Here is a 27,268-nt window from a genome sequence, read left to right on the forward strand (position 1 = left end):
TTTTCCTAGAAATAACTTTTAAATCTGAAGGAAAGAAAAAAGCATGACATAGACCATTCAGAAATAACTTAATAAACTACCAATGAACATCAAGAATTTTGTGTGGCCTACCCTACAATTTTCAAGCAAGCAAAAGATTACCCACATGCTATCCTCCTCGAGCTCTTCTGTGACCTGGGTCAAAAAGTCCAGTGTAAACATGTGCAAGCATATCTGCAATGGCAAAAGAAGAGCTAATTCAGAAAAACATGCTAGATAATACTAATACAAGAACAGAAGAGACTGCTACTATCGGTTTTCTTTCATAGCTTATAACCAAGATTCTGCATACCCACTATAGTTGTCATGTAAGAATACACTATCAAGGAAGAAATCGGTGTCAATTCACCTATCATTTTTGCATAACATGAACTGTGTGCCGTAATAAAATGTCTTCTAATGACACTAATCAATCAGGACAGATAAACAGATATACATTACGTGTAATAAACACCCAAACATATAACATGCACACAATAAAATTGCAATGTGTTAATATGCAGTATGGACAATAATTTATTCCATCATTCTCCAACTTTATGGGACAGCAAAAACTTTGCCCAAAGTTTGGGGGCAACTGAGGGACTCCACATATACATTTTCAAGAAAAATATGAAAAAGCATATTTCATAGTTTCCAATTATATAAATAATCTGTTGACATTGATATGCATTCTGAAGAGGTGAAATTGAAATAAAAATGACATTACAACATTGAGCATTGAACAATGAACAATAGCTTTAAGATTCTGCCTGTTCTCATGAGCCAGTTCTAGCATACACATCAAAACACAAAAGTTACAGCATGAAAGTTTTCAGAAGTTACGGTGTAGAAACCACAAATATCTTGAAACATACATTACTCAAGTTGTATCGAAGACGCCCTGTCTCCTGATTGATAGCATATGCCATGGAAGGATCCATCTCACTGTATTCTAATACACCAAGAGGTCCTCCTTTGCCCCGCTGAACAAACACACCAACCTTCTCTTGTGGATATGCCTGCCTTGCACATTAGAAGAATTTAGCCTAGAAATATCTCCAAGCCAACTATTTTGATTCTGAAAAGAATATATAATATATACAGTAACATCTTTATCTCCAATCCTATTTGATAAAAGATTTTTTAATTCGTTGTAACTCACTTATCTAGGAAAGGAAAAATATGAATTATATAAATATCTATAAATAGCACACGTGATCAAATTCGAGAGAAAAATATATTAAACTAAGCATGGATAAGATTCTCTTAATTTGCTAGCCAAATACCTTCCGGACAACTTTAGCTGCAGTAGCCACACCTTTATCAATAAAATAACCCAGGAACAATGGGTCTGCTACACGGACCTGATCCATGAATACAGAAAACAAAAATAAAACATCTTTATCATCAAGACTTGTTCAACCTCAGTTTTAAAATGAAAGTTTATTGTTTACTTAAATAACAAGCCCTTACCAAAGCATTGTCGACTCCATAACAATCAATGTATTTGATGCCTTTCATAGCCATATCTTCCAAACATTTTGAGGACTTCAATGCTGATAGACCATTTCAACAGATGATGGAAAACGAGTATATGATAATGCAACCGATTAACACAAAAATAATAAATATGTCCATGGAAAAATACCTGCATAAACTCCTCCATTACCATCTGGAGCCCTTAGGATCTGCAATTGCAGGACAGAGTATCACAAAACTCAGGCTTGAATTAAACAGGGATATATACTATTAAATATCCTTTGAAAGCCACAGTCAAAACCTTGTGGCTCTTAAAGGCCAGCCTTATTTAACTAATTCAAATTTTTGCTATAATTGCTAAGAACTATACAACTACAAAAACTTTTGAACATAAGGTGTGATGAATAAAGAAATGCCTGTAACATTTCCAAAAATCAGAGGACCACGACACTGGAAGTCACACGGAAAATGTTGTTTTTAGACAAACACTAGTTGTCTGGTTAGAAACCGCACTTATATAAGGGAGGTCATCGCAATTTACATTGAGATTTCCCATAAATCACAAATGCTAACAGTTCTGCAAAAAAAACGACCATAAAACAAACCCACAAACGAAAAAACGAGCCTCTAATCTTCAAAGACAACCCATGTACAGACACTAGAGTCTCGTCACAGATAAAAACATATTACAGATGCACAACCCTGTGAAAAGTTCCAGATGCCATAAACCCAAAAAAAATTCGAATAATTTGAAGCCAAATGATTTCAAAACAAAATTATAAAATTTTTGAAAAACAAAAGTCATGCTGTTTTTATACCATGTTTTGGTAAAGAATTGAATGAATTAAATGGAATGATCAACTAATCATTTATAAGATTGCCAAATAGATGTTTCTATAACAAACATTCATAAAATAGAAACAATCTAATATTTGCACTAAGTTCCAATATTGACCAATAAATAAGGCAAGAGCCTACAACGGAATGGTAAATTGTGAGCCTCCCATTGGCGAGATCTTGGATTCAACTCTACTCAATGTTAACATATAATAATAATTAATCTAAACAATAATAAATTAATAATAAATAATCTAGACTTCGGCCAATTACCTATCAAAAAAAATATTGACCATTAAATAATAAATAATAAAGATATTATTCTAAGAAATATTGCTTCTTTGAATACAATATGGGGAAAAGATCAAATGATTGGTGTCATTACACATGTATTCTCAAATTTTATTTTAGGTATGTGTGGCACCTTAAAAATATTACTAATATATATTTATCAATGGAAATCATCAAGTAAACTCCACAAGCTTTACCCTTTACAATTGATCAAGAGAAGAAAACAGGAACAAATTATGAATCATAGAACTAACTGACTTAATCTAATTATGTAGGATTAAGCTGAGAGAGTTTATAATATTATAATAATCAAGAGAGTAGTATTATTATATGAACACATCTTTCAAACTGTGTCCTATAATTAAACAGATGCATAGCATTACTTTCATGACCAATTTTAGATATTTTTCCTACGTGGGTAGTACTCATCTAAACGAGTGACACCATGAAGTTAATTGTTCAAAAACCTCAAGTCCAGCAAAGGTTTATTGGGTAACGTAGAAATTGGAACATATTTCCATAATATATGTCTTCTTTGGTGAAGAAGGTTTGTGTGGTCTTAGTGTCCTAATTCTAGAAAAAGGACTAAAATAAGTTTGAGAAACTGAAAACAGTTAAGAAGTCCTTGTCTTACTAAGATTTCAATAGACAAAAATCCATCAACATGATAAAATATAAAAACATATAGCCAGGAAATACATGTCAACAATAATGATTTTTAAACCTTGAAATGGATAAGTCATACCTGATATGGGGTTTCCATAATAATTCTACCCTCCTTTGAAATACAAGGTAATGTGCCTTGCTGAAAAAAGGTTACCTGCATTACAGACATACTGTTTAAAACAACTGACAAGGCCTGAATGAAAAATTAATAATCAGAATTAAAGCTCACTCAAAAGTTGCTGCTTACCTGTCCTCTATACAGGCAAATTACTTTTAAAAATAAATCATAAAATAAGATGTGATAAACAGTGAACCAGTAGGCTTATTTAATGCTTTCAGAGAATTGAGCTGGATCATCTAATTTGGCCTTACCTTTTTATCATTGCTGCTCAAGCTCTGGATAGGCCTGAGAATGCTCTCAAAGAGAATGGAAGTCTCAAAGGAATGGAACTTCGAAAACATTTTCAGAGAATCACTCATCTAAAGTTTTTGTGCAACACATAAATGGATTGGACAGCTAAGTTCAGAAAGCTCAACCAATGAGAGAACTATTGAAAATCAAAGATGTTAGGCTCTCCTGTTCTGCATCTTGTCCGCATACTAGGAGCATTCCGGTTTGGGTGTGTGTGGGGAAGCACCTGAGACTGTCTAGGTATTTCCCCATATGCCTCGAATTCCTTGTGGGAACACTAAGTTGCTGGGTTCTATTTTGCATCTCATGCCCATTCCAAGAGTGTTTCCTTGTGTGTGCATAGAAGCGCCCAGAATGTCCACGGAGTTCCTTGGACGCTCCAAGTTCCCTTTGAATACACATCCACATACCACAAGAAACCCATGGGCCAAGGCATCTAGGGCACTCCCTAGATGTCCCTAGGCAATCCCCCATAAAAAGCCACACACTCTTGCAAGTGTTAAAACTTAAGATGTAATATCCCAAGTTCGATAATTATATTATATAACTGATTAAGAGAATAATATAATAAAATACCTTAATTATGAATGAATCAATAATATATCAATTTAATTGTTAACTATATTATCAAATAATTATCCTAACATAGATAACTAAACGATTCGCTTAAGAGGGATCAATAAATGATAGTAGCTAATCCCTAATCAAAGTCAAATTAATAATCAAATACACACTCTAAATGATAATCAAACAAATTATAAATAAAAAATAATACACATAACGTACTAAATATCATAACTTATTGATCACTTACCTTATATATTTGTGCTATTCGCAAACCAAATAATATATTAAGCACTAATAATAAACAAATACTTGTTAAGTGGATCAATTTGAGGGGTCGTATGCACACGTTGTCATGTTAATGATGAGGTACGACCCATGATTATGCAGGGTATAAATGCCCACAAATCAAGGAGGGTAAGGCATTGCATTCTATTGGCAAAACAAATGAAACATATATTAAAGATACCAATCAAAGGATTTTAGAAGGCGTTAAGAATACAATGACTGAAACAAGGGGAGGCGTATTGGACCACGCTGGCATATAAAGATCACGAGAAGTGACATGGACTAGCAATTATGGGACCCCGTGCACAATGAAGGAGATACTAAGGAGTGGTTGGAAGGACAAGCACCATGGGGAAATATCAAGGTGACAACACCTTAAACGTGGAACAAGGAAACAATGGGAAAGATCCATATCTGAAACTGAATGCACCAGTCACATGCAAGAACCGTAAGACCCCATGGCTAACAAAAAGGTTAACTAGGTAATGTACATTCTCTTGCATTATTATTAATACTAAGGTAATATATATGTGTCCTTTTACATTATTATGGTCCTATCTCCATTTATTCCATTATATTTAGTATGTGGTTTTATATATATATAAGTATACTAAATCTACATTAATATAAGAAGATATTGATTAGATATTTGTAATAATTTAAGAAGTGACATTTAGAAATATAAGTAAATTAATTATGTAGTCTATATAATTCTTACAACATGGTTAAGAAATGATGGTGCCAATATAATGATATGGCTCATCTTTATATAAATGGCTAAGATGGGATTTGATGAAAACTCATAGTGCCAGTGCAGGAAGTGGGATCCTCATATGAATGGCTATTGTGCTAGTGCGAGAGATGAGTAACCTTGTATGAATGGCTATATGAGTAAAGGATGATATTGTGTCAGTCCATTGGACTAACACCATGGAGATTAAAGGAATCTTTATCATGGTGTATGTGGCATGTGAAGGTCTCCATCTGACCACCATGACTAGGATTAATAGACAATCTCCATCTGCCAAAATATTCTAATGATGTCAACATATGCATATGTGATTGGCCTTGGATAAAGGATGTCTTGTCCAAGAAGAACCTTAATGGGAGCACTTCATGAGAAGATGACGGAATACCTAAGGGTTAGGATGCCCAATCTGGAGACGTCATTAAGGTTGGGGTTAATTAGAGGGTAGAATAGTTTAAATATATGTATTATTATTATGATTATTATGATCTCTAACAATTGTTTTAAAGGTATTACTTGTCCCAAGATAATTGTTGGTGTAAATTAGTATTTACTATTTACACTTACTTAAGTTTACTTAGGTTAATGCATATTTTTATTATTTATTTATTAACCACCTAGGAGTATGCGTACTCTTGTGAGTTGTCATGTTGACATCATAAGAGTTCGCACCTCTTTTATACACATGGTGTCTACAACATAGGAGTTAGCACACTAATTAAGCACATGGTGTCTACAACATCTCCACTTGAGATACACCTTGTCATTCTTATCCTCTCATCTAGAATGATGGATAAGACATGTGCTTAGTTGTCATGCTTATCTTATCTCCTGGCTCTTTCTAGAGACATTCTAGGTGCTTCCTGAGAGGCCTTTATATATAGGCACTCATAGTGTGTTTGTACATACAATACAGAGCAATGTATGAGGACATACTCTGATATATTGATCATACTCCTTTTTGGTCTACAATTGTGCTTGTGTTTGAGTTCTACGATCTTAGGTGAATCTTGCCCTAAGGCAAATTCTTACATGGTATCAAAGCTATACCAAATTCTTGCATGGTATCAGAGCTCTTGGAGAATCTCCCTTCATATAGCCGTTCGAGACCATCTTCTTGCTTCAGCGCCTCGGCCCGAATCCGGAGTATCGCAGTCATTGAGAGTGTCTAGAGCCAGATCTGACCTCGCCATTGCGCCCAGAATGCTGATTCAGCAAAATTTGACTATAATTTTGCCTAGCCTAGGCATAGTCAAAATTGACGCAATTTTTTTTGCAAACCGCCAAACCGCCACCCAAAGGACTGATTTGCAGAATTGGTATGATCATTTCAGATCTATACATTTAATTTTCAAATCTACATTTTTTGCATCTACATCTCTGCAATTTTTTCGGATTTGTATTATTTTCTTGAAATTTTTTGGCCATTGAGCCATAGGAGAGATTTTTTGCAAGTGAAGATTGGTGCTTGCTGGTGCAAATCAGATATTTGCATCACATTCAGAAGGTCAAAAAACCCCAAATCGGATTTTGTTTCATCCAAATCGGACATCTAAGGCAAAATCTAGAGCCATTTAATTTTTGGAGGTGCGAAGGCGGCGATTCAAAAAAAAACAGTAGCAGCAATTTTCAAACAACAATATCTCCCTGATACGGACTCCTTTTTGCAAGCAATTTTTTTTGTTTTGGGGTAGAATTTCGTGATCTACACATTGGTGCAAGTGGTTTGAGATCTTTGTTCCCGAATTTTTCTACAACTCGCAAATCCCAATTTTTGCCACTTCAAATGCTTACTACTGGCTCATCTGGACACATAATCAGGTTCCATTTTTTTTTAAAGTGCATATTTTTTTTGTCTACTTTCCAAATCTACAATCAGATTGTAGGTTTTGTGGACAGAAATACTGCTTTTAGAAATAGGCCCTAAATTGGCTATTATACACGCACTACCTACCAAGTGCCTAAATCATACATTGCCTAAATCATACATTTGGGGGGGGTTCTTTGATATATTTTGCATCTTTGGGGGTTACATTCATTAGTCCATCATGGAAGAGGAAGATTTAATTATCTTGACACTAGACAACTATCAGGAATGGAGTCAATTGGTTATCCCATATCTTAGTCAGCATAATGCACTACCATATGCGAGAAGGCTTTTATACAATGAGGACACATGTTCCATCCTTTGTCGTGCACTCTTTCTATTTATGGATATGGAGGTTATGGATTCACTTGATGACTTGAAGTCCAAAGATTTATATGATATTTGGATCTATCTTTGGGAGCTCTATGAGATCCACAAATTCCTCCATTCCCAAAGGATCTTATACCTCCAGTTGCAACTGCATCCTCTCCAGATGAGATCACACCTCCAAATGTTCTTGTTGCTCCTACTAATCTTGTTTCAGCCACAGATGCTTCAAATTCAGTGCAACAAGAACCTTCATGTCTTCCTACTTTATCTTCATGCGACGACTTCCTTCCAGACATTGTAGCTCTGTTCGTGGAGTCTCACATTAAAGATGTGGGAGACATCCTAGATGATATTCATCTTCTTTTTGAGGCAAATTCTTCTGCCACAGTAATTGATTCATGTACTTCAGCATAGCAACGTACACTTTATCTTCCAGGTGATGACTTCTTGACTGACATTTCAGGTTTGTTTGTAGAGTCACACACAACAGATTTGGAGGACTTCTTTGATGATATTCAGCTTCTCTTTGCTGAGGACAATCCTTCTATAGTTGTTGCGAGGGCCCACTCTAACCCTCATGTCCATTCTCTACATGATCAGTCTTTATAGGCTTATGTGATTGTGGATAGTTATGTACGGCAGTTGTAGAAGGTCTCTCTATCTTTTGAGGAGACTGTTGGTTCTTTGAAACAGGTTCTACAGCAATCCTTGCTAGATCTGCACTTCTTCTCAGCAATTTTGGAAGGAGCCAACATCAACATCAACACAAGGACACTTGCACAAGTTTCAGAGATACCTTTCATCATCGAGATTCTTTCTGCACACAAGCGAAGCGTCTCACCAGTACCTCTACTACTGTTTCTTCCAAAGGGGAGGAACATCATTCAATGGTCATGGATCAGCTTCTACATTGGAGCATTTCTCAATAATCGGCAACTTACTTTTAAGAGGGGGGGGACTACCTCGTCTCCTCCTCCTTTTTGGGGGGGACTTTTTCTTCTTAAGGCGTTTTGTCCTTCCACTTCTCTTTTGAATATACTTGATGTATGTCGTAATGGGGGGGTCTTGATTACTCCATCCATCCATATATTTTTTTATCTCTCTTTTTGGGGTTGGGTTTTTCCCATGAGGTTTTCCCTCTTTCTCTGCTTTATGAGAGATTGCATTTCATTATATACATGGGTACCTAACATGGCCTAGTAGCCGGGACCCATTCTGCATTTTATCCTAGTTTTTGTGAGCTTAAGTGCATTCCCGTAAGTTGCACTTAAGGGGGGGTGTTGGTGTAAATTACTATTTACTATTTACACTTACTTAAGTTTACTTAGGTTAATGAATATTTTTATTATTTATTTATTAGCCACCTAGGAGTATGCATACTCCTGTGAGTTGTCATGTTGACAACATAGGAGTTCGCACCTCTTTTATGCACATGGTGTCTACAACACAGGAGTTAGCACACTAATTAAGCACATGGTGTCTACAACATCTCCACTTGAGATACACCTTCTCATTCTTATCCTCTCATCTAGAATGATGGATAATACGTGTGCTTAGTTGTCATGCTTATCTTATCTCCTAGCTCTTTCTAGAGACATTCTAGGTGCTTCCTGAGAAGCCTTTATATACAGGCACTCCTAGTGTGTTTGTACATACAATACAGAGCAATGTATGAGGACATACTCTGATATATTGATCATACTCCTTTTTGGTCTACAGTTGTGCTTGTGTTCGAGTTCTACGATCTTGGGTGAATCTTGCCCTAAGGCAAATTCTTACAATAACCCTAATAGTGGAGACATTACATAAGAACCTAAGAAAAAGTTTTAACATTTAAAAAGTGCAAACTAAAACAACCCCTTGTGCCCAATTTTGCCCATTTGAACATCATTTTTCTTTCATGACACATCTCAGACAATTCTTTTTCATTTTTGCATTTTGAAGGGTATTCTGATTTTTTCAAAGGTTATCAATTGCATAGTGCCAAAGGAGCAAAGATAACTTGCACAAAGTAGATCTAACCATCAAAATTAAGCACTTTAACTAATTCTTTGGTCTTTGCACAAAAAAAAAATCGAGTTTTTTGATGAACAATATTTTAATTTTGGTGAATTTCTTAAAGGATTTTATTTTTATAGCAAAAACAAAACAAGTTCACTAATTATTTTTAATCGGTAAGGGGCCAAAGTCTATATCAATTATTATTATTTATTGAGATTAATTATTAATGTGTTAAGATTGAATACACGTGAACCCGAGACCTCTCACATGAGAGGCTCACAAGTTACCGTTGTGTTATAGGCTCTTGCCTAAACAAGTTCACTATTTATTATAATGTTTTTTGGTGTTTGTTTTGAATTTTCATTAGTCTATACATATTGCAAGGTTGCATTTATTTATTTATTTTTTATATTATTTTTTTATGTCTTAAATTTCAAGAATATCAAATAGTTCAAGATCAATGGGTATTAATGCAAACAGAAAATTTAATATAGACAAAGCATCTCCTTTATGGATATATACTAATATGCTTGAACAACTTCTAGGAGGTGGGGCTTTCATTTGAAATTGTAGTGAATGTGGAATCCAATATAGGAGCTCATATATTTGAGTTAAAAAAATAGTTTTGAGCAATAAATAAGAAAGGGATCAGAGCATGTGAAGGGCCAACTAGAAAGGCATTTTCCAACAAAACAATTATGGCATACAATAGAGAACAAGAAAAGGCTGACATTCAGACCAAAAGAGCAAAACCAAATCTAGTCCTTTAGCAAAGAGAAAAGGAATGAATTTACCTACAGATTCAACAACGGCCTTCCATCATCCTTTCTGGAAACACCCTCTATCCAAGCAAAAGTTTTCACTCCAATTGGACAAAGCGTTTCAAAATGAAGAGATATCGTAGTGGAAAATGTTGTGTATTTCATTTATGCCAATGGTCTTCCTTTCAACTTGGTGAGATCACCATATTGGCAAGAAATGGTGATGGCAACGAATAATGCCCCTTCTAGCTTCACAAGTCACGGGTATCAAAAGGTGCACAACACCATACTAGCAAGAGAAAAAGCAATTGTAGGGATATAAGTTATGGATTATTGGATTGAAACAAAAGTGTATTATTTTTTATGGGTGGAAAGATTGCAAAAACCAGCCTTTTGTAAATGTTCCCCAAAGTGGCAATGTTTTTAAAGGCAATTGATTATGAGAGAAAAATCAAGGATGCAAAATTCATTTCTAAAATTCTCATTGCATCCACAAAGATAATGGGTCTTGAACAATGTGATAATTTATAGAGCTGTAATTGCTTTTGTTGAGGAAGATATGAACATATTTTTTTGGATACCATTTTGCTTACACTCGCTTAACTTGGAGATGCAAGCACTATGAACTCAGAGTGGATGAAAGTTGTATACCAAGAGGGAAAGGAGATCCAAATGTTTGTGACAAAACATCATATGTCACAAAGCATTTTCTATTAAAATAAAAATGTAATGTTTGTAATGGTCATCTTTAGTGAGTTTAGCTTTATTAGTTAGTTTCTATTTTCGTATTCAATTAACAATTGTTTTGTTATGAAACATCGTCTTGTACTTTAATATTTAAGGAGACTTTCTCTACATTATTTAATATTGAACTATCAAGTTTTATTACAAGAGCAAGTCTAGGTCTAACTCCCTCATGGGAGACTTGGGGTTATGTGGGTTGCATGTACTTGCATGTGTCATTTGTGAGTTTCACATTGCTTGCATGTGCTTTCTATGAGTTGCATGTTGCTTGCCTAAGTTGTTTTCCACACGAAGTGTTTTCTTGTTTTACTGCATGATGAAATTTGGTCATTATTTGGGATATTTTACCATGTTAAGTCTAGAGTTTTGTTGTGTGAAGGTTTCTATAATGGGTTGTTCTGTGGTCTCTTAGGTTTTCTAACTTTTCTTCTTAAAAAATTAGTGGGCAGATTTTAATCATTTTCCCTCTAAAAAATCCTATTGGGTTTTAATAATTTTGTCCTCAAAAATCATATTGTGAGTTTCTATTTTTTTCCTTCAAAAAATTTGGGTGGGTTTCCATTATTTTTCCCTTAAAAAATTCTAGATTTAAAAAGGTTTTATTGTTTTTCCTCAAAAACAAAGCTTTTTATTCCGATTCGTGTCTCGGATTTTGTGTTGGGAATTGATTGATTCAATCCTCAAAACTTGTCTAATTTTAATCAATTTTTCTCCTAAAAAATCATTTGTGGTTTTTTTTATTTTTTCCAAAAAAATAACCATGCATGGTGTTGGTAGCCTCAAGGTTTTCCATTTTTTCTTAAAAAAACACATTGTACCGTTTTGGCAAATTCCACACAAAAATTGTGGTTTCTTGCAGTTGTTTTGGATCACACCTAGAGTTGCTAGGGCAACACTCTGCACAAGGAATTTTTGATTTTTGCTCAAAATTGTGGTTTCAGGTTTCATATCGGTTTCCCTAGCCACAAGGAATAATACCATTGTTTACCAACATCAAGTTGGATGATTTGTGGTTATTTTGGTCAAGTATAGAAATTTTGCAAAATCAAGGAGGGTCAAAGTAGCCTTCTATGCTTTTTCTACAATTAGTATGATGACCATTAAGGGAGGGTATTGAATAAAAATATAATGTTTCTAATGGTCATCTTTAATGAGTTCGGTTTTATTAGTTAGTTTATATAACGGTATTTAGTTAACAATTGCTTTGTTTAGACATTTCGTCTTGTACTTTTCCATTCAAGGAGATTTCATCTCCAATGTTTGATATCGAACTATCTAGTTTTATTAAAAAATAGGACTTTCTCAAATTCTGAACCATCCAAGGTAAATTACTTATATTTATATCATGTTTAATACGTATATAATATTTTTGTCTACTAGCTTTATTTTTACATGATCCTAGGTTACTAAGACCCAATTGCTTCAAACACAATCATTTCGAGACAATTTGTTAAGGTCTAAGAGGCATTGAGTGCCACGGTTGTCAGCAACTAAAGGACTATTTGATAGAAATCATTTTCAAAGATGAACAAAAAAGTCACAGCTTAATCCTAGATGACAACTGGTGGGCTCATGTGGAATATATCTAAGTTTCACCAAACCATATCAGGAGTATGATTAAGTATTGCTAATATAGATTGACCATGTTTGGGAGAAATCTATGATGGAATTGACACTATGATAATAATAAAAGATCATAACCCAAAATAAACCATTTTTTGAATTGTCTAAAAAATCATTCATCATTGCTCGAACAAGATGAACACACCATTGCACCTCCTTGCATATGCCCTATCTCCCAAATACTATAGTTCACATATACTTTGCCAAGGAGAACTCCATCATACAGAGATAATGAAGTTGATAATGAATAAAATCAGGCATTCAAGAGACTCTTCCCAGACTCAACAATAGTGAAAAATGTTAGGAAAGAGTTTGGCTTAATCAGCTCATGATGAAATCATAGCATTTGTGTTCTTCAAGATCAATATATTATTCATGACTGTAATGAAGGTACCTTCGTGAGCAAGATTATTTGTTCCTCTGGCCTCTTGCACTCAAGATTCTATTAGAAGTTCAATTTTATTCTTTTTGCATTTATATAATGGACTTTACTAATAACCATTCGATAATTAATTTTTCATTTTTTTTGAAGTTTTTGCTTTTCTCTCCAATTCAACATTTTGCAAGTTCTTACACTAAACAAAATTGAAGTACATACTTCTTTATCCACTCAATGAAGCATAATCAATTAGATGCAAAAAAATGCAAAAGATACATACCTACATACATACATATATACATACGTACACAAATATATATATACACATATATATATAACTATTGTACCGATGTAATCATATACTACACCCATACCCGATACTATACAAAACCAACAACTTAGTAGAACTATATGAGAATGTTTCAAGACAAAGTGTAATCAAGTTGACATCAATAATAAAATATTTTGCAACACCACAAATGAAATGCAGACAAATCTATGCAAAAAAATTTAACATCAATCCAAAGAAACTTGCCAACACAAACTTGGTCCTTCGGGCTCCCACTATTTGAATACCAGAATTCTCATTTTTTATGCAAAATCTTAATTGAGTGATTTATGAATAAGATAGCAAGTTGAAAAGGCAAATGGCTCCTTGCTAGGAATAATTCAACTTAGTATAACAACTCTCTAACAAATACCACTACATATGATGTTGATTCTTCTGCTACCATCTAAAGTGGCCTCTTCGATTCAAAGGATTATCTAGTCTACAATTGAAGAAAATAAATGTTTACAATAATCTCATATAGAATCTATCTCCTAAAAGAATGGGGCGTGTATTGGGATCAAAACCAATAAAATAACGAATCTAACTCCAAGGCCTAAGGTTAATCTTGAGGGCATACTCATAGTAAAAAGCTCTCTAAGAAGGAAATACTTCGGACTCTTTAATTCTAAAAAGAATTTCCACAATGAGAAACCACCACGAAGAATCTGTTGTGCAGTTTTCACACCATCGCCCCATCGCAAATAGGGACCCCCTCTTTTCATTTTAGCTGGTAGGAGTCTTTGTCTTTGGCGATTTTGGGTGGTAATTTTTTTTGTCAAGTCTCCAAGTCCAAGGAAGGTTTGAGCAATTTTGGCTCGTTGGGAAGCAAGTTCTAATCTTGGGTTTGTGCAAGCATTTTGATGCCACTTAAGGGAATTTTCGTGGCCTAAGTCCAAAGGGAAAGGAATTTTTTTGGATTCGAGAGAGATGGGTTTCTATGTTGGAAAGGGGGATGACGTTTGTGTGAGAACCAAGTTTTGGTGGAAATTTCAGATCTTCTGAAATCTCCCCCTTGGTGAAAATTCCGCATCTTCCGAAATCTCCCCCTTGGTGGAAATTTTGCATGTTCTGAAATCTTCCCCTTGGTGGAAATTTCCCATCTTTCAAAATCTCCCCCTTGGTGGAAATTTCACATCTTCCGAAATCTCCCTCGTGATGGAAATTTCGCATCTTCCATCTTCCCTTTGATGGAAATTTTGGATCTTTTAAAATCTCCCCTCGATGGAAAGTTCAGATCTTCTGAAATCTCCCCTTGGTGGAAATTTCGCATCTTCCAAAATCTCCCCCTCCTCACTTCTCCCAAAGAATCTCAAGCTCGAACCTTTCATTTTATGGCAACTCAAGAATTGCAAAATTAGGAAGGTGAGGGGAAAAAATTGGCAATTTTCCAAAAAAAATTCCTTTCAGTGGAAATTTTGCAACTTTGGAATCTTCCACCGGTGGAAATTTCGGATCTTCTGAAATTTCCCCACATTGAGTCTCCCAAATTTTAATCCACTTAGGAATTAGAAAATTGGTTTGTGACATGAAGACAACATCACGATTAGGAATGGAATAGGGAATCACCAAGGAACATTAGAGTAAAGAAGCCTTAAGAACACCAAGTCTTGGTGGAAATTTTGGATCTTCCGAAATCTCCCCCTTGGTGGAGATTTCACATCTTCCAAAGTCTTACCCCTTGGTGGAAATTTCGCATCTTCCGAAATCTCTCCCTTGGTGGAAATTTCAAATCTTCTAAAATCTCCCTCTTCCCTTCCCATCTACTACCAAGCACTAAAGTGGTCCTAGGAGGAAGCATTTTGCTGCTTAAATGGGAAAATTCAGAATTTGGATGCTAAGGTTGCCCTCTCCTCAATGGCTGCAATTTTCCAATAAAATTTGAAATTTCTGGGAAAAAGCAGCATGTTGGCCCTTAGTTTGGGAGGTGATTTTAAGTTGAAAATTTGAATTTTTTAGGCCAGGTCGGCCCTAACCAGGTCAGCCCCTTTTGGGGTTATTTTTTGAAGCCTATAAAAAGGTAGAAACCTTGGCATTTGAGGCACCAAACCAAAGCGTTTCCTCTCTGATTTTAGCAGCGGCCTTCTCTGATTTTAGCAATGATCGTTCCTAATTTTATCAGCACTCTCAGGCCTGCTCTTTGGCAGCGATTTTTCCCAGGAGGAGCAGACCGTTCCCCCTGGCTGTAGCAGGCAGAGTTTGGGACTTTGAAAGGGTAGTGTAGGCTAAGTTGGGGAGTGATTCTCATCTTATAAGGGAGTGGCATGTCCAGATTTTAGAGAGCTAGTGGGGTAAGGGACGGGCATTGAATCCTCTTGGCTGCCTATCATTCTATGCTTTAAATAAAAATCTGATTTATGGCATACTTATGCTTTGTTGTGGGCAATTGAAACCTTGGTTCAAGGAAGGATGTTAGACCCTACATTTTCTATTAAAGCTTGATCTTAGGACTGACTTACATTTTGTTGTGGCAAGTAGAAATAGGAAGAAGGCAAGGCAGGTCCAAGCGAGGAAGGACACCAAGGATATGGCTATTACAAGGTAATTGGTAAATACTTGCTTATTAATAACAGAGACCGAAAGGTCAATTTATACAAAAGGAAGAGACAATGTTTCCTTAGGAAACGATCGTAAAGAATAGAAACATTCTATTCCAGAGAAAGCAAAAAACGAAAGCAAACTAAAGCTAAAGATATTTACAAGATAACCATTAACTAATAATAGACGTCTTATCTATTATTGTAATACCCTCCCTTAATGGTTAATCTATCTAACACACCAAGCTGTCCTCTGAATTTGACAAACTTATCAGGACCAAGAGGCTTGGTGAGAATGTCTACAGTCTGATCTAAGGTAGGAACATACTGCAGATCTATAGTCCCGTCTTCAACCAGCTGTCGTATGTAATGACAATGAACATCCACATGCTTGGTTCATTCATGGAAGACTGGATTCCGTGCTAACTTGATAACGCCTTCGTTATCAACAAACAAAGTAGTCGGTCCTGCTGGTGACATCTGCATATCCCCAAGCATCCGACGAAGCCAGACAGCTTCACATCCTGCCTTAACAGTCCCTCTATATTCAGCCTCTGTAGAAGAGAGAGAAACTGCCTGCTGCTTCTTGCTGGTCCATGTGACTGCACTGGATCCCAAACTGAACACATATCCAGATGTTGACTTTTTATCATCAACAGAGCCTGCCCAATTTGAATCTGTGAACCCACTGAGTTTAGGATTAGAACTCTGAGAATACAGAAGTCCATAATCAGAAGTGCCCTTCACATAACGAAGCACACGCTTTGCTGCCATCCAATGATTAGCCTTAGGAGCTGTCATAAAGCGTGAAATATAGCTGACTGCGAAGCTGATATCAGGCCTAGTAGCAGATAGGTAGATGAGGCTGCCTACTAGTTGCCTATACGTAGTATCATCAACGGAAGGAGAATCAGACTTGGCTGATAACTTGAGACCTTTCTCCATAGGTGTAGATGCAGGTTTGCAATCCTGCATTCGGAATTTGTCTAACAAGGCTCTGGCATATTTGGACTGAGAGATGAATATACCAGAAGACTGTTGCCAAACTTCAACACCTAAGCAATAATGCATGAGCCCAAGGTCAGTCATATCAAAAGACTGGCATAAGTGTTGTTTGATTCCCTGAATCAAAGATGCCGAACTGCCAGTGATGATCAGATCATCCACATAGATAACCAGAAGGATGATGTCACTGTCAGTAGTCTTGATGTATAGATTTGAGTCTGAAGAACTCCTCTTGAAGCCTTGATCACTGAGGTACGTATCAATCTTGATGTACCATGCCCGAGGGGCCTGCTTCAAACCATAGAGAGCTTTTACCAATCTGAGAACCTGATGGTCTTTACCAGCAACCTTGAAACCAGGAGGTTGCGTCATGTAGACCTCTTCATGGAGATCACCATTCAGGAAAGCACTCTTTACGTCCATCTGATGGACCTTCCAGCCAAACTGTGCTGCCATGGCTAAGACTAATCTGATGGTGCTCATCTTTGCAGTAGGAGCAAAGGTCTCCTCATAATCAATGCCCTGACGCTGAGAAAAGCCCTTTGCCACTAAACGAGCTTTGTACTTATCCAAAGTACCATCTGATTTGTATTTGATTTTGTAGACCCATTTGCAGCTAATGGGTTTCTTCCCTGGGGGAAGATCAGAAAGGACCCAAGTGTTGTTCTTCAGCAGGCTCTGGTGTTCAGATTGCATGGCCTGTTCCCACTCTGGAATTCCTTTAGCCTCGGAATATGTTTGAGGTTCAAACACACTGTGAATGTTGGCCATAAGAGCAAAGTTAACAGAATCTATAGTTTTGCTCTTTTTCCGAGTAGTTCTCCCATCAATGAGCTCATCATCATGAAGATCAGCAAGTGTCTTAGCTCACCACTTAGGCCGGAGAGGAGAATGACCAACAGTAGTACTAGGAGATGCTTGATCAGCAGGATCCTGATCAGAAGAATCTGGATCAAACTCAGGTGAAGCATCTTCAAAACGAGGTGATCCTGCAGGAGAAGCCGGAGATGTCTGTATAGGTATCACTGGCAAGACTGGAGCTGTAGGAGCTACTGGAGCCCTCCCATCAGGTGGACCTAATGGAAGCCGAACTCCCAAATCATGAACTTGCATAGGCTGGTCTGCTGGATCAGGAACAGGAGAAACAGGCATGAATGGTCCTCGCTGCTCATCAAAGACTACATCGCGGCTGTATATGAGACGAGATGTCTCAACATCAATAAGGCGGTAGACTTTGTGAAGACTGCTATATCCAGCAAGCATCAGTTTCTGACTCTTGGCATCCAACTTGGTGCGTAAAGCATCAGGGATCCAAACAAAAGCAAGAGAGCCAAAAACCTTCAGGTGACTGATTCTGGGCTTGCGACCTAACCAGGCCTCTTCCGGAGTTTTACCTTTGACCGCCACTGTGGGTGACCGGTTCAACAGATAAACTGCAGTGTTAACTGCTTCTGCCCAAAAACGCTTCGGAACATGTCTGTGTTCGAGCATGGAACGAGCCATCTCGGTGATTGTCCTGTTCCGACGTTCAACTACACTGTTCTGTTGTGGCGTGTGGGGTGTGGTGAACTGGTGTTGGATGCCATGTGTATCCAAGAAGCTGGAGAAAACATTAGAACAAAATTCCCCCCCATTGTTTGATCTAAGAGTAATAATAGATTTCCCAGACTCTTTTTCAACTAAGGGTTTAAACTTCTGAAATACAATAAATGCATCGGATTTCTTTTTAAGGAAATACACCCACATTTTTCTACTGAAATCATCTACAAACAACAGAAAATATCTGTACCCAAGAACAGAAGGAGTGACCATAGGGCCGCAGATATCAGCATGAACAAGCTGAAGTACTTGAGAAGCTCGCCAAGAATCGCCACTGGGGAAAGGTGTGCGATGTTGCTTCCCAGCCTGACATGCGTCACAAACTCCGAGGTGTTGGGTTTGAATCTCTGGTAAACCAAGAACAAGCTCATCCCGAGCAAGTTGTGAGAGATAATGCACATTTAAGTGCCCATATCGCTAATGCCAAAGTGAGCTGATGGAAGATCGCCGAGCAGCCATAGCTAAGTCCTGAGAATCACCAGAATCAGTAAGTCTGAAAAGACCATGATCCTCAAGACCAACTGCAATAGTAGACTTAGTCGCCCGATCAGTGATGGTGCACTGATGTGAACTGAAGGTGACTGCCAAGTGTGGAGAATGTCGCAGCAACTGACTGACCGAGAGTATATTTAGTTCCATCCCTGGAACGTAGTACACATCAAGGAATATGAGCTTCCTCCCAATAGACTGAATTTGAATGTTGCCTTTACCAACAACCGTGTACTCTTCTCCACCACCAAAGATAACAGAATCTGAATAAGGCTGGTAGTCAGTAAACCAGTCTCTGCGGTGAGTGAAATGTCGAGAGGCACCTAAATCAATGTACCAGGTAGATGACTGTACATGATCTGCGGGTCTTTTAGCCATGAAGGCATAAAAGGCAGATTCCACCTGCTCAGTGTGCTTTGCACTGTTCGCTTTGGGTTGCGAACCTGATTGCTTAGACTGGGCAGCTAAGCGTTTCCGACATGCAACCTTCATGTGACCATACTTGTGGCAATAGTTGCATTGAATGTTCTTCTTTTTGGTACCATCGGATGCTAGAGCAGAAGACTTCTGCTGAGATGGTTGCTGAAACTTGCCCTTATCCTTTTGAAAGGATTTCGCAGCAAAGGCTTGCTCAGTGGAGGTGGAACTGGAGCTGCTACCGAACTGTTGTTTCCACCGATCTTGCTGAAGTAGCAGGGTGCAGAGATCAGTGAACTTTAGATCAACACCAGTAGATGTGATGTTGAGAGTCTCGATAAAATGCTCATAGGAATTTGGTAAACTCCGAAGAGTGATTACCACAATATCCTCTTCCTCCATCTTGCGACCGATGGCAAGTAACTGATCACGGATTTCCTGAATCCGATTCAGGTGTGCCTGGAGCGAGGTGCGCTCATCCATGACAATAGAAAATAGAGTGTTTTTCAAAAAGAAGGCTCTGCTCTTGTCGGAAGTCTCATGAAGACCTTTTAGATGTGTCCAGATTTCGGCCGCTGTCTTGCCGGATGGAATCTGAGAAAGCTGGTCATCAGCTACGGAGAGTTTGAGAAGCATTACTGCCTCTCGATTATTCAGATCCCATGTATCTTGATCAGGACCCGGAGAAGTCGGACGCTGCTTAACACCCAGAACAAGTTGATCGGTGTTTCGATATTCGAAGATTGCGATGATGCGCTGCTTCCAGGTTCCATAATTGCGACCATTGAATTTGGAATTATGCTTGAGCAGAATATTTGTCAGAGATGCCATGGCACGTTTTTCAATGAAAAACTGTGAAAATCTGTGAAGGCACATTCTTCGAGGCAAAAATATGGAAGACCCAGAAAAATCAGAGAATGACCCAAAAGAGAGCTCGAAAAACCCAGAAGGAATCTGCTGTCGTTTTCTGAATCCGCTGGCTCGAAAATTGAGGCACAAAAATCGAGGCACCCAGAAAAAACGGACGACAACCCAGTTGAGCTCTCGAAAAACCCACCAAGAATTTGCAAACAAAAAAAATTTTCGACCCCAAAAATTAGGGTTTCGAAAAAAAACGGCCCTAGCTGAAAAAAGCTTGAAAAAACTTCAGATTTCTTGATGAAAAATGGCCGAATCTGCTTCCCAGAGCACGATGACAGACTGAGACGGCTAAGAGCATGAAGATTTGATATAGAAACATGCAGATTTTCACCCCAAAAACGCGAGTCTCCAAAAAATGGCCACGATTTCCATGCGATTTGCAGACCCGTAATTCAGGAATTTCTCCAAGCAGAAAAACCCTAGGTGGGTTTTGGAGAAATTAGCTGAAAAAATTTTGAAAAAATTTAAACAAATAATTTCAAGAAGAAATTATAAATTTTTCCGAAAAAATTTAAGTATTTAGCTCTGATACCATATTACAAGGTAATTGGTAAATACTTGCTTATTAATAATAGAGATCGAAAGGTCAATTTATACAAAAGGAAGAGACAATGTTTCCTTAGGAAACGATCGTAAAGAATAGAAACATTCTATTCCAGAGAAAGCAAAAAACGAAAGCAAACTAAAGCTAAAGATATTTACAAGATAACCATTAACTAATAATAGACGTCTTATCTATTATTGTAATAATGGCACCATCACCCTTCATTCAAAAATACAAGATCGGAGATACCAATTTGGGTCCCCTTGATATGGTTCAAGTAAGGCAAACGATGACAAGGGTTCCCAACTCTAAGATGGCAAAAATGATAGTGAAAAGCAGGATTGTTGATGTCACTGCCTTCCCTCCTACAATGCAATGTCTAGAGTTGATCCTAGAATGTGCAAAGAATTATAATGCTCAAACAAAGACCGTTGAATGCGGAAAAGAAAGGAGAGTGGTGGTCATGCTATCCACAAGGACTATAGCCATGGCATTCAACATACCTTCTCAAGGAGGTGAGGTTTGTATCACCCAAGAGCAGGCCCAAGAACACTACTCTAACCAAGTGGATGCTTGTGTGAAAAGGATGAATGAGGAGTGGATGGCTCAACCATGGCAGCACTACTCTAAGATATTGGGACTAGGCAAGTTAACCATATTGAACTTCAAGTGGAAGATTGGAGACCTTATTGCGATGTTTAACTGAGTGATGGGTGAGCCACAGGGGGGTGTATTTCAACCATGGATGTACATCTTCATAGACAAAATTTTATCTGGGGAGGTGAGATTCGCCTAGGCAAAGATTATCAGCATCAACATTGACCTTCAGTTGAGGGCATTAAAGGAGGCTAAGAATGCAAAGGACACCAAGGCATTCTATATGACATCCTACCTGGTTTAAAACATAGCTTGATTGTACAAGTTTCCTAGGCTAAGGCCATTGGGAACGTGCGGGTCTGAAAAGGGAAAGTATTTAGTACACAAATGCTATCCACAGCTCCACCTTCATAACCATAAGGAGTTCAAAGTCTTTAACGATGTATTTGCTATGAAAATAGTGAGGCGGTTGCAAGGGACTCCAGAGATGAGACTTTCTGAAGAAGCAAAGGAAATCAGTCAAGGAATATGGGTCATGGTATATCCAGTATGACAAGTTCACATACATTTGCATAAATGGAAGCATAGTGTGCCCAAGGAACCTACCAAGGTACATGGCATATCGGATAATTCTAATGGAGATGGTAAGGCAACTTCTCTTCTATGACAGGATTCAAAGGGATAAGCACAGGCAAGGTCTCTGATTCCCATTTAGCCTTGGTGGTGAATCGTATCCTTCCTTAGTAGTGGCAGAATCAGTGGGTATTGAATTGGAAAGCTTTGGGCTGGGATTTTATCATGCAAGGCAAAATTTGACCCGGTTTTAAGGAAACTTGCAATCAAAAATATTACTGTTTCCACATAACCCATAATAGATCTGAAACAAATATGTAATTGAAATCTACATGCAAGAGAATAGACAACATACTCACATAAATGTGACACAAGATATACCCTAGGAAACCCTCACTGAGGAAAAAACCCAACCTCCAAAAGCATCCATCACCATGTATTATTCAATAAAAACATCATTGCAATATAACCATGGAAGCCTTCAAAGCCATAGCCACAACCAAACAATCCATGTGAAGAAGCATGAATCCACACATCCTATGTCATGCTTCCAACCTTCACAAATGCTCCCTTGGCTAACCTGTCAAGCCTTGTCTTGCTCAACTTTGATTTTTGTCTTTTTCTTGGCTTGTCTCTACAACTACCTTTGTGGTTTCTTATATAGTAGCAAGTCTCACAAAACCACCAAGTGGTATTACGTAAACCATGTGCTACCTAACCCATTGAACCTACATTTAATATTGGACATTTAATTCCTTTCCCCAATATTAAATAATTATATCAAATATTATCACAACGGTACAATACAACTCAACAAGTCTATCCCATGAGAATTTTTACATGTTGTACGTCCATTTAGGTGCAACATTACATAATAAAATAAAATAATAAAATATAACAATATTATGCAATGTGTGCAACACTCATTATCTCAACAATCTCCCACCTGTTGTATACATTGCACATGGTCAATCTGTAGCCACGTAAATGAACAAGGGAACAATCCCTCCTAGCACATCCACCATCATGGATCAAAGTACACCAAGTGCTCCATCCTGGTACCCGCAACAAAATCAAAGTATCTGGCATCTCAAACATGAATGATCCCACCTATTATGCCACCGCTATCAGACATACATAGAAACCATCCAAAAAGAAAGCTACCCAACCTATCACATTAGAAGATCATAAAATCTTGTACCAATTGAAATGTCAAGCACAAAAATATAATCCAAAAGGTAATCACACGTATCTGTAGTTATCAAAATATCCATGGTTGAAATAGCACCCGCAGCAGGTGCCAACCCATCCAACTATCCACACCTCCAAAGGTATACCAAGTGAATCTCACATCATCAACATATTCAACCTGTAACCTACAATCACAAGACTAAAGAGCAATGCCTGCCACATATATATAGTGAAGCTCCCACTACAAGAGATAATGTCAGATCTATAACTAATCCACTCACAACATCTCAAAGAAGTGAATCCATGTAGTATCAAAGACATCCACAACACATACATTGATAACCTGCAAGAACAACTCTTATAACAAGTCTCCAACACTCTTCCAAGTTCTCCACAACCAACAAAGGAAAGAGATAAATGAACAACCATGTCATCTCTCACATGACATGTGCCATGTAACCATGCGCTAAAACCATGTCCTACCTAACCCATTGACCCCACATTTAATTCTTTTCCCCAATATTAAATAATTACATCAAATATTATCAGAATGGTACAATACAACTCATCACGCTATTCCATGAGAGTCTTTACATGTTGTACGTCCATCTAGGTGCAACATTATATAATAAAATAAAATAATAAAATATAACAATATTATGCAATGTGTGCAACACCCATTATCTCAACACTAGTGCAGATGATCAAAAGGGCATATGGGAACCAATATTCCCACATCTCGCACTTAAAGGATCATTGGACCAATGCAGGAGATGACTTTGGAGCAAAGAAGAGAGCATTCTCAAGACTGACCGTGGACAAAATAAGGAAGTACAAGTGGAAGGGGACTCAAGTTCCCAAGTAGTTGGAGGATGATGGTAAGGTGCTTAGAGAAGACTTCAACACCACCAAGAATCACGCACTGGATCCAATTGATTACGAGCGCAATATGGAAGTTAGCTTATAGGCCCTAATGATCCTGATTTCCCTTAGCACTCAAGAAAGGTCGGCTCAGAAGATAATGGAATTGGCAAGGAAACAAGTGCATTTGACTTACTATAAGATGAATGAGGTTGAAGAAAGTGAAGAAGAGGAGTCATCTAAATGGCCGCAGGCGTCAAATGATCAACAAAGGGAGTCCAACATGAAGAGGAGGAACACTACAAGGGTGTCACTTGGTGAAAATTCGAGGGAGGAAGCTAGAATCAATAAGTCACTAGCTAGAGGAAAGGTGCGGACAGCTCCCCCATCCAAGGAAAGTGTCACTTCAAAGAGAATAAAGGCCATATCCCACAAAAGAAGGGTGGTACACCAAGAAATCTCCTCGGAATTAGAGGGCAATACAAGTGTGAGATCTTCGTGATATTCACCATTGAGTGTCTCCTAGGTAAGGGTAACCTCTAGACCAAATGGAGACAATGAGATGATTGATATTCAAAGCTCCTCTCCACAAGTACAGATCCCACCTACAAACGAGGACCACAATGCAAACATTGTAGTGATGTAGTCCAAAAACAAGAGGACAAAGCCCAACCCAGGACTGGGAGAATGCACTCCACCTAATTAGTTGTGGGATACATTGCAGGGCGAACAAGACATTGTGGAGGCAAGACCAATTGATAATATTGAAGATCTTGTAGATCGGGAGGAGGAAGAAACACACCTAGTGGGAAGGTTGGCTAAGGTGATATGGGATGACTCTGGAATCAAAAAGTTCAAATCACCATCCCTAAGGTAAACAAGACAAAAGATGATATCTAAGTTTAAGACTAAGAGATGGTGGAGCACAAGTTAGGAACCACCACGAAGGATATAGAGTATGATGGGGCTAAAGGAGGTCTTGATACCTTGAAAAGAAGAGTGGAAAGCAAAATTGCAAGAAAGAACAAGTACAAGGCAAAGTGTCAATGGTTACTGGCATTCTATAGAAATGCATACAAGTCTATTGAACAAGTGGATCACAATGACCCACCACCACTGACACTAGAGAGAGGGGATGAAAAGTGCTATGGCCTCATTAAAGGAGACTCGAGCCTGGATGGAAGAAACAACACAGGAGGTATCGACATTCCTTCCTGGATTCATGGAAGTGTTCCAGACCCTTGCATTGCTTAGAGACAGATCCCGTAAATATGCAGACCTTTGGGAGAAATTTTGCCCTATCAAAGAAAGAACCATACCCCAATTGTGTGCCATGATGAAGGTTCTTGAACAATTAGTGGTAACAGCGAAGGTAATCAAAATGGGAGGATGGCATGATATAGAGTTATGGTACTTTTCCTTAGTGTAGAAAGAGGATCTATTAGAGGGGATAAAGGAAGGCAACGCCCAGCTTGTTCTCTCTATGCATTATGCGATTGAGGAGGTTTTGGGAACCACAAAACTTGCCTTCAACTTCAATGAGAAGAGTGAAAAGAACATGAACTTGGAGGTTTTGAGGAAGAGATTGGAGACCTACACCATGAAGGAGGATGGCATCATCAAGTGAGACTATCTTGATCGTCTTTCATCCTTCAGGGCTCTTATGGCTTCAGTTGGGGATAGTGCCACCAGATGGAGGACGATCACCACAGCGACATCCGAGATGAATTTGACGGATTGGAAGATTCAAAATGCACCCATGTCTCCGACAGATGAGCTCAATAGCATGACATCTAGATACATTGAACTAGCAAAGAAGGAAAGAGACAAAGGAAATGTGATTTTGGATAATGAATTGATGTAAGCCCGTGTGGCATCTATTTTCTCATTGGTTAGTTATCTAGGTGTCTGATTTTGATTAGCCCCGCACTTGTGGCATCTTTTGGTTGGGTGTTACTCCCATGGATTTCTTCTATAAGTCCGTTTTAGAGTATTCAAATCTCATTGGTTGATGGGGTGGCGGCCCTAATTAGGGTTCGTAGGATTTAATCTGGGTCATTGATTTTAGTATAATCTTGGCCATTGTACCCAAGTTCCCTATATAAGGAATGCTCTTCTCATTTGTAAATTGGGGTTGTTGGAGAATTGTTGCAAGAATAATACCAAAATTGCTCTAATTGTCATTGTTGTGTTTTGCATGGTGATAGTTGTGATCACGTTGGTGTTATTTCATGGTTATTTTCATCCTCGCTTAGAGTAGATTTTCATTGCAAGGTTGCTTTATTTTCCATTTCAAATGTTGAGATAAAGTAGAGTAGTATTTCTTTCAAGTATTTAATTTAATTGAATGAGAGTAATTGTGGATGTTTACTTGTATGACTCAAACAAATCTAGGCCACTAGCCTCTTTGGGATTGTAAGAGCGCCTTGCGTGTTTAGCTGATGAATATTAGGACTTAACTTCAATTGGTATTGAGTCTTCAATTTGCATCACTCTAATGGGATTGAAGAGGGGATATCAATATGAAAACCATTCGAGTATACCTTAGAAGCTTGCACTAGGCGAGTCAAGTCATTGATTAGCCTTTGTCTAGTAGAGTCTAAGTCATCCATAAGCCCTTGCATTCAAAGTGGGAATAGAGGTAGTAGTTAGGGGTAAGGGAATTAAGAAAGCAAGTGTCGAAAGCAAAGAAGCAATATTTTCATTGCACATTGTGGAGCTTCATCCTTGGTGCATTGCCAAGGCTTGAGAAACCATGTAAGTCCCCAAGGGTTACCAGCAGATCACATCATTTCGACTGAGTCAGTATCCACAATAGAGGAACCTTAAAGTTGCCTTGTGATCTTACTTTGCAAGCTTAGCACAAGAAGTGGCTTTACATCAAGAGAGAATTGAACATGTGATCGAAACATTGTGTCTGATTCTACATGTAGTGGAATAAAACTCGCAAACGGGGTCTTATGCCTTTAAAGTTGAAATTGGTTGTGAGATCTCTTTTGACTCTATGAATGCCACTAAGATAGGATGATGGGATTCACAACAAAATCTCTTCTTGGCAAGAAGTTTGGATCCGATATGTTTAATACTCCTCAAAGCATGAACTCAAGGATCTCCAACAAAGGTTTAGCATAATGACTAAAGCGGGGATGGAAAAGTGTATCAAGGTGTGCGAATCTGGTTGAAAGTATTGGAAAG

The 27,268-nt window shown here is 37.9% G+C and overlaps 1 protein-coding gene across 2 annotated transcripts in view; it reads right to left on the bottom strand.

Annotated features, from left to right (window-relative positions):
• LOC149561808 (UDP-N-acetylglucosamine diphosphorylase 2-like) overlaps nt 1-27,268 on the bottom strand; it is a 153,516-nt gene that overhangs the window by 67,935 nt on the left and 58,313 nt on the right. For both annotated transcript variants that reach the window (XM_089825331.1, XM_089825332.1), the window contains exons 7-12: nt 3,374-3,448; nt 1,670-1,709; nt 1,495-1,577; nt 1,308-1,385; nt 897-1,040; nt 146-213 (exon numbers count right to left, since the gene is read on the bottom strand). In XM_089825331.1, coding sequence (XP_089681457.1) covers nt 146-213; nt 897-1,040; nt 1,308-1,385; nt 1,495-1,577; nt 1,670-1,709; nt 3,374-3,448 — 488 coding nt within the window. The remainder of the gene's footprint in view (nt 1-145; nt 214-896; nt 1,041-1,307; nt 1,386-1,494; nt 1,578-1,669; nt 1,710-3,373; nt 3,449-27,268) is intronic.

Source organism: Cupressus sempervirens, chromosome 4 (genome assembly GCF_028749045.1).
Source record: "Cupressus sempervirens isolate cs-2001-9-10 chromosome 4, ASM2874904v1, whole genome shotgun sequence".
NCBI classification, from domain to species: Eukaryota; Viridiplantae; Streptophyta; class Pinopsida; order Cupressales; family Cupressaceae; genus Cupressus; species Cupressus sempervirens.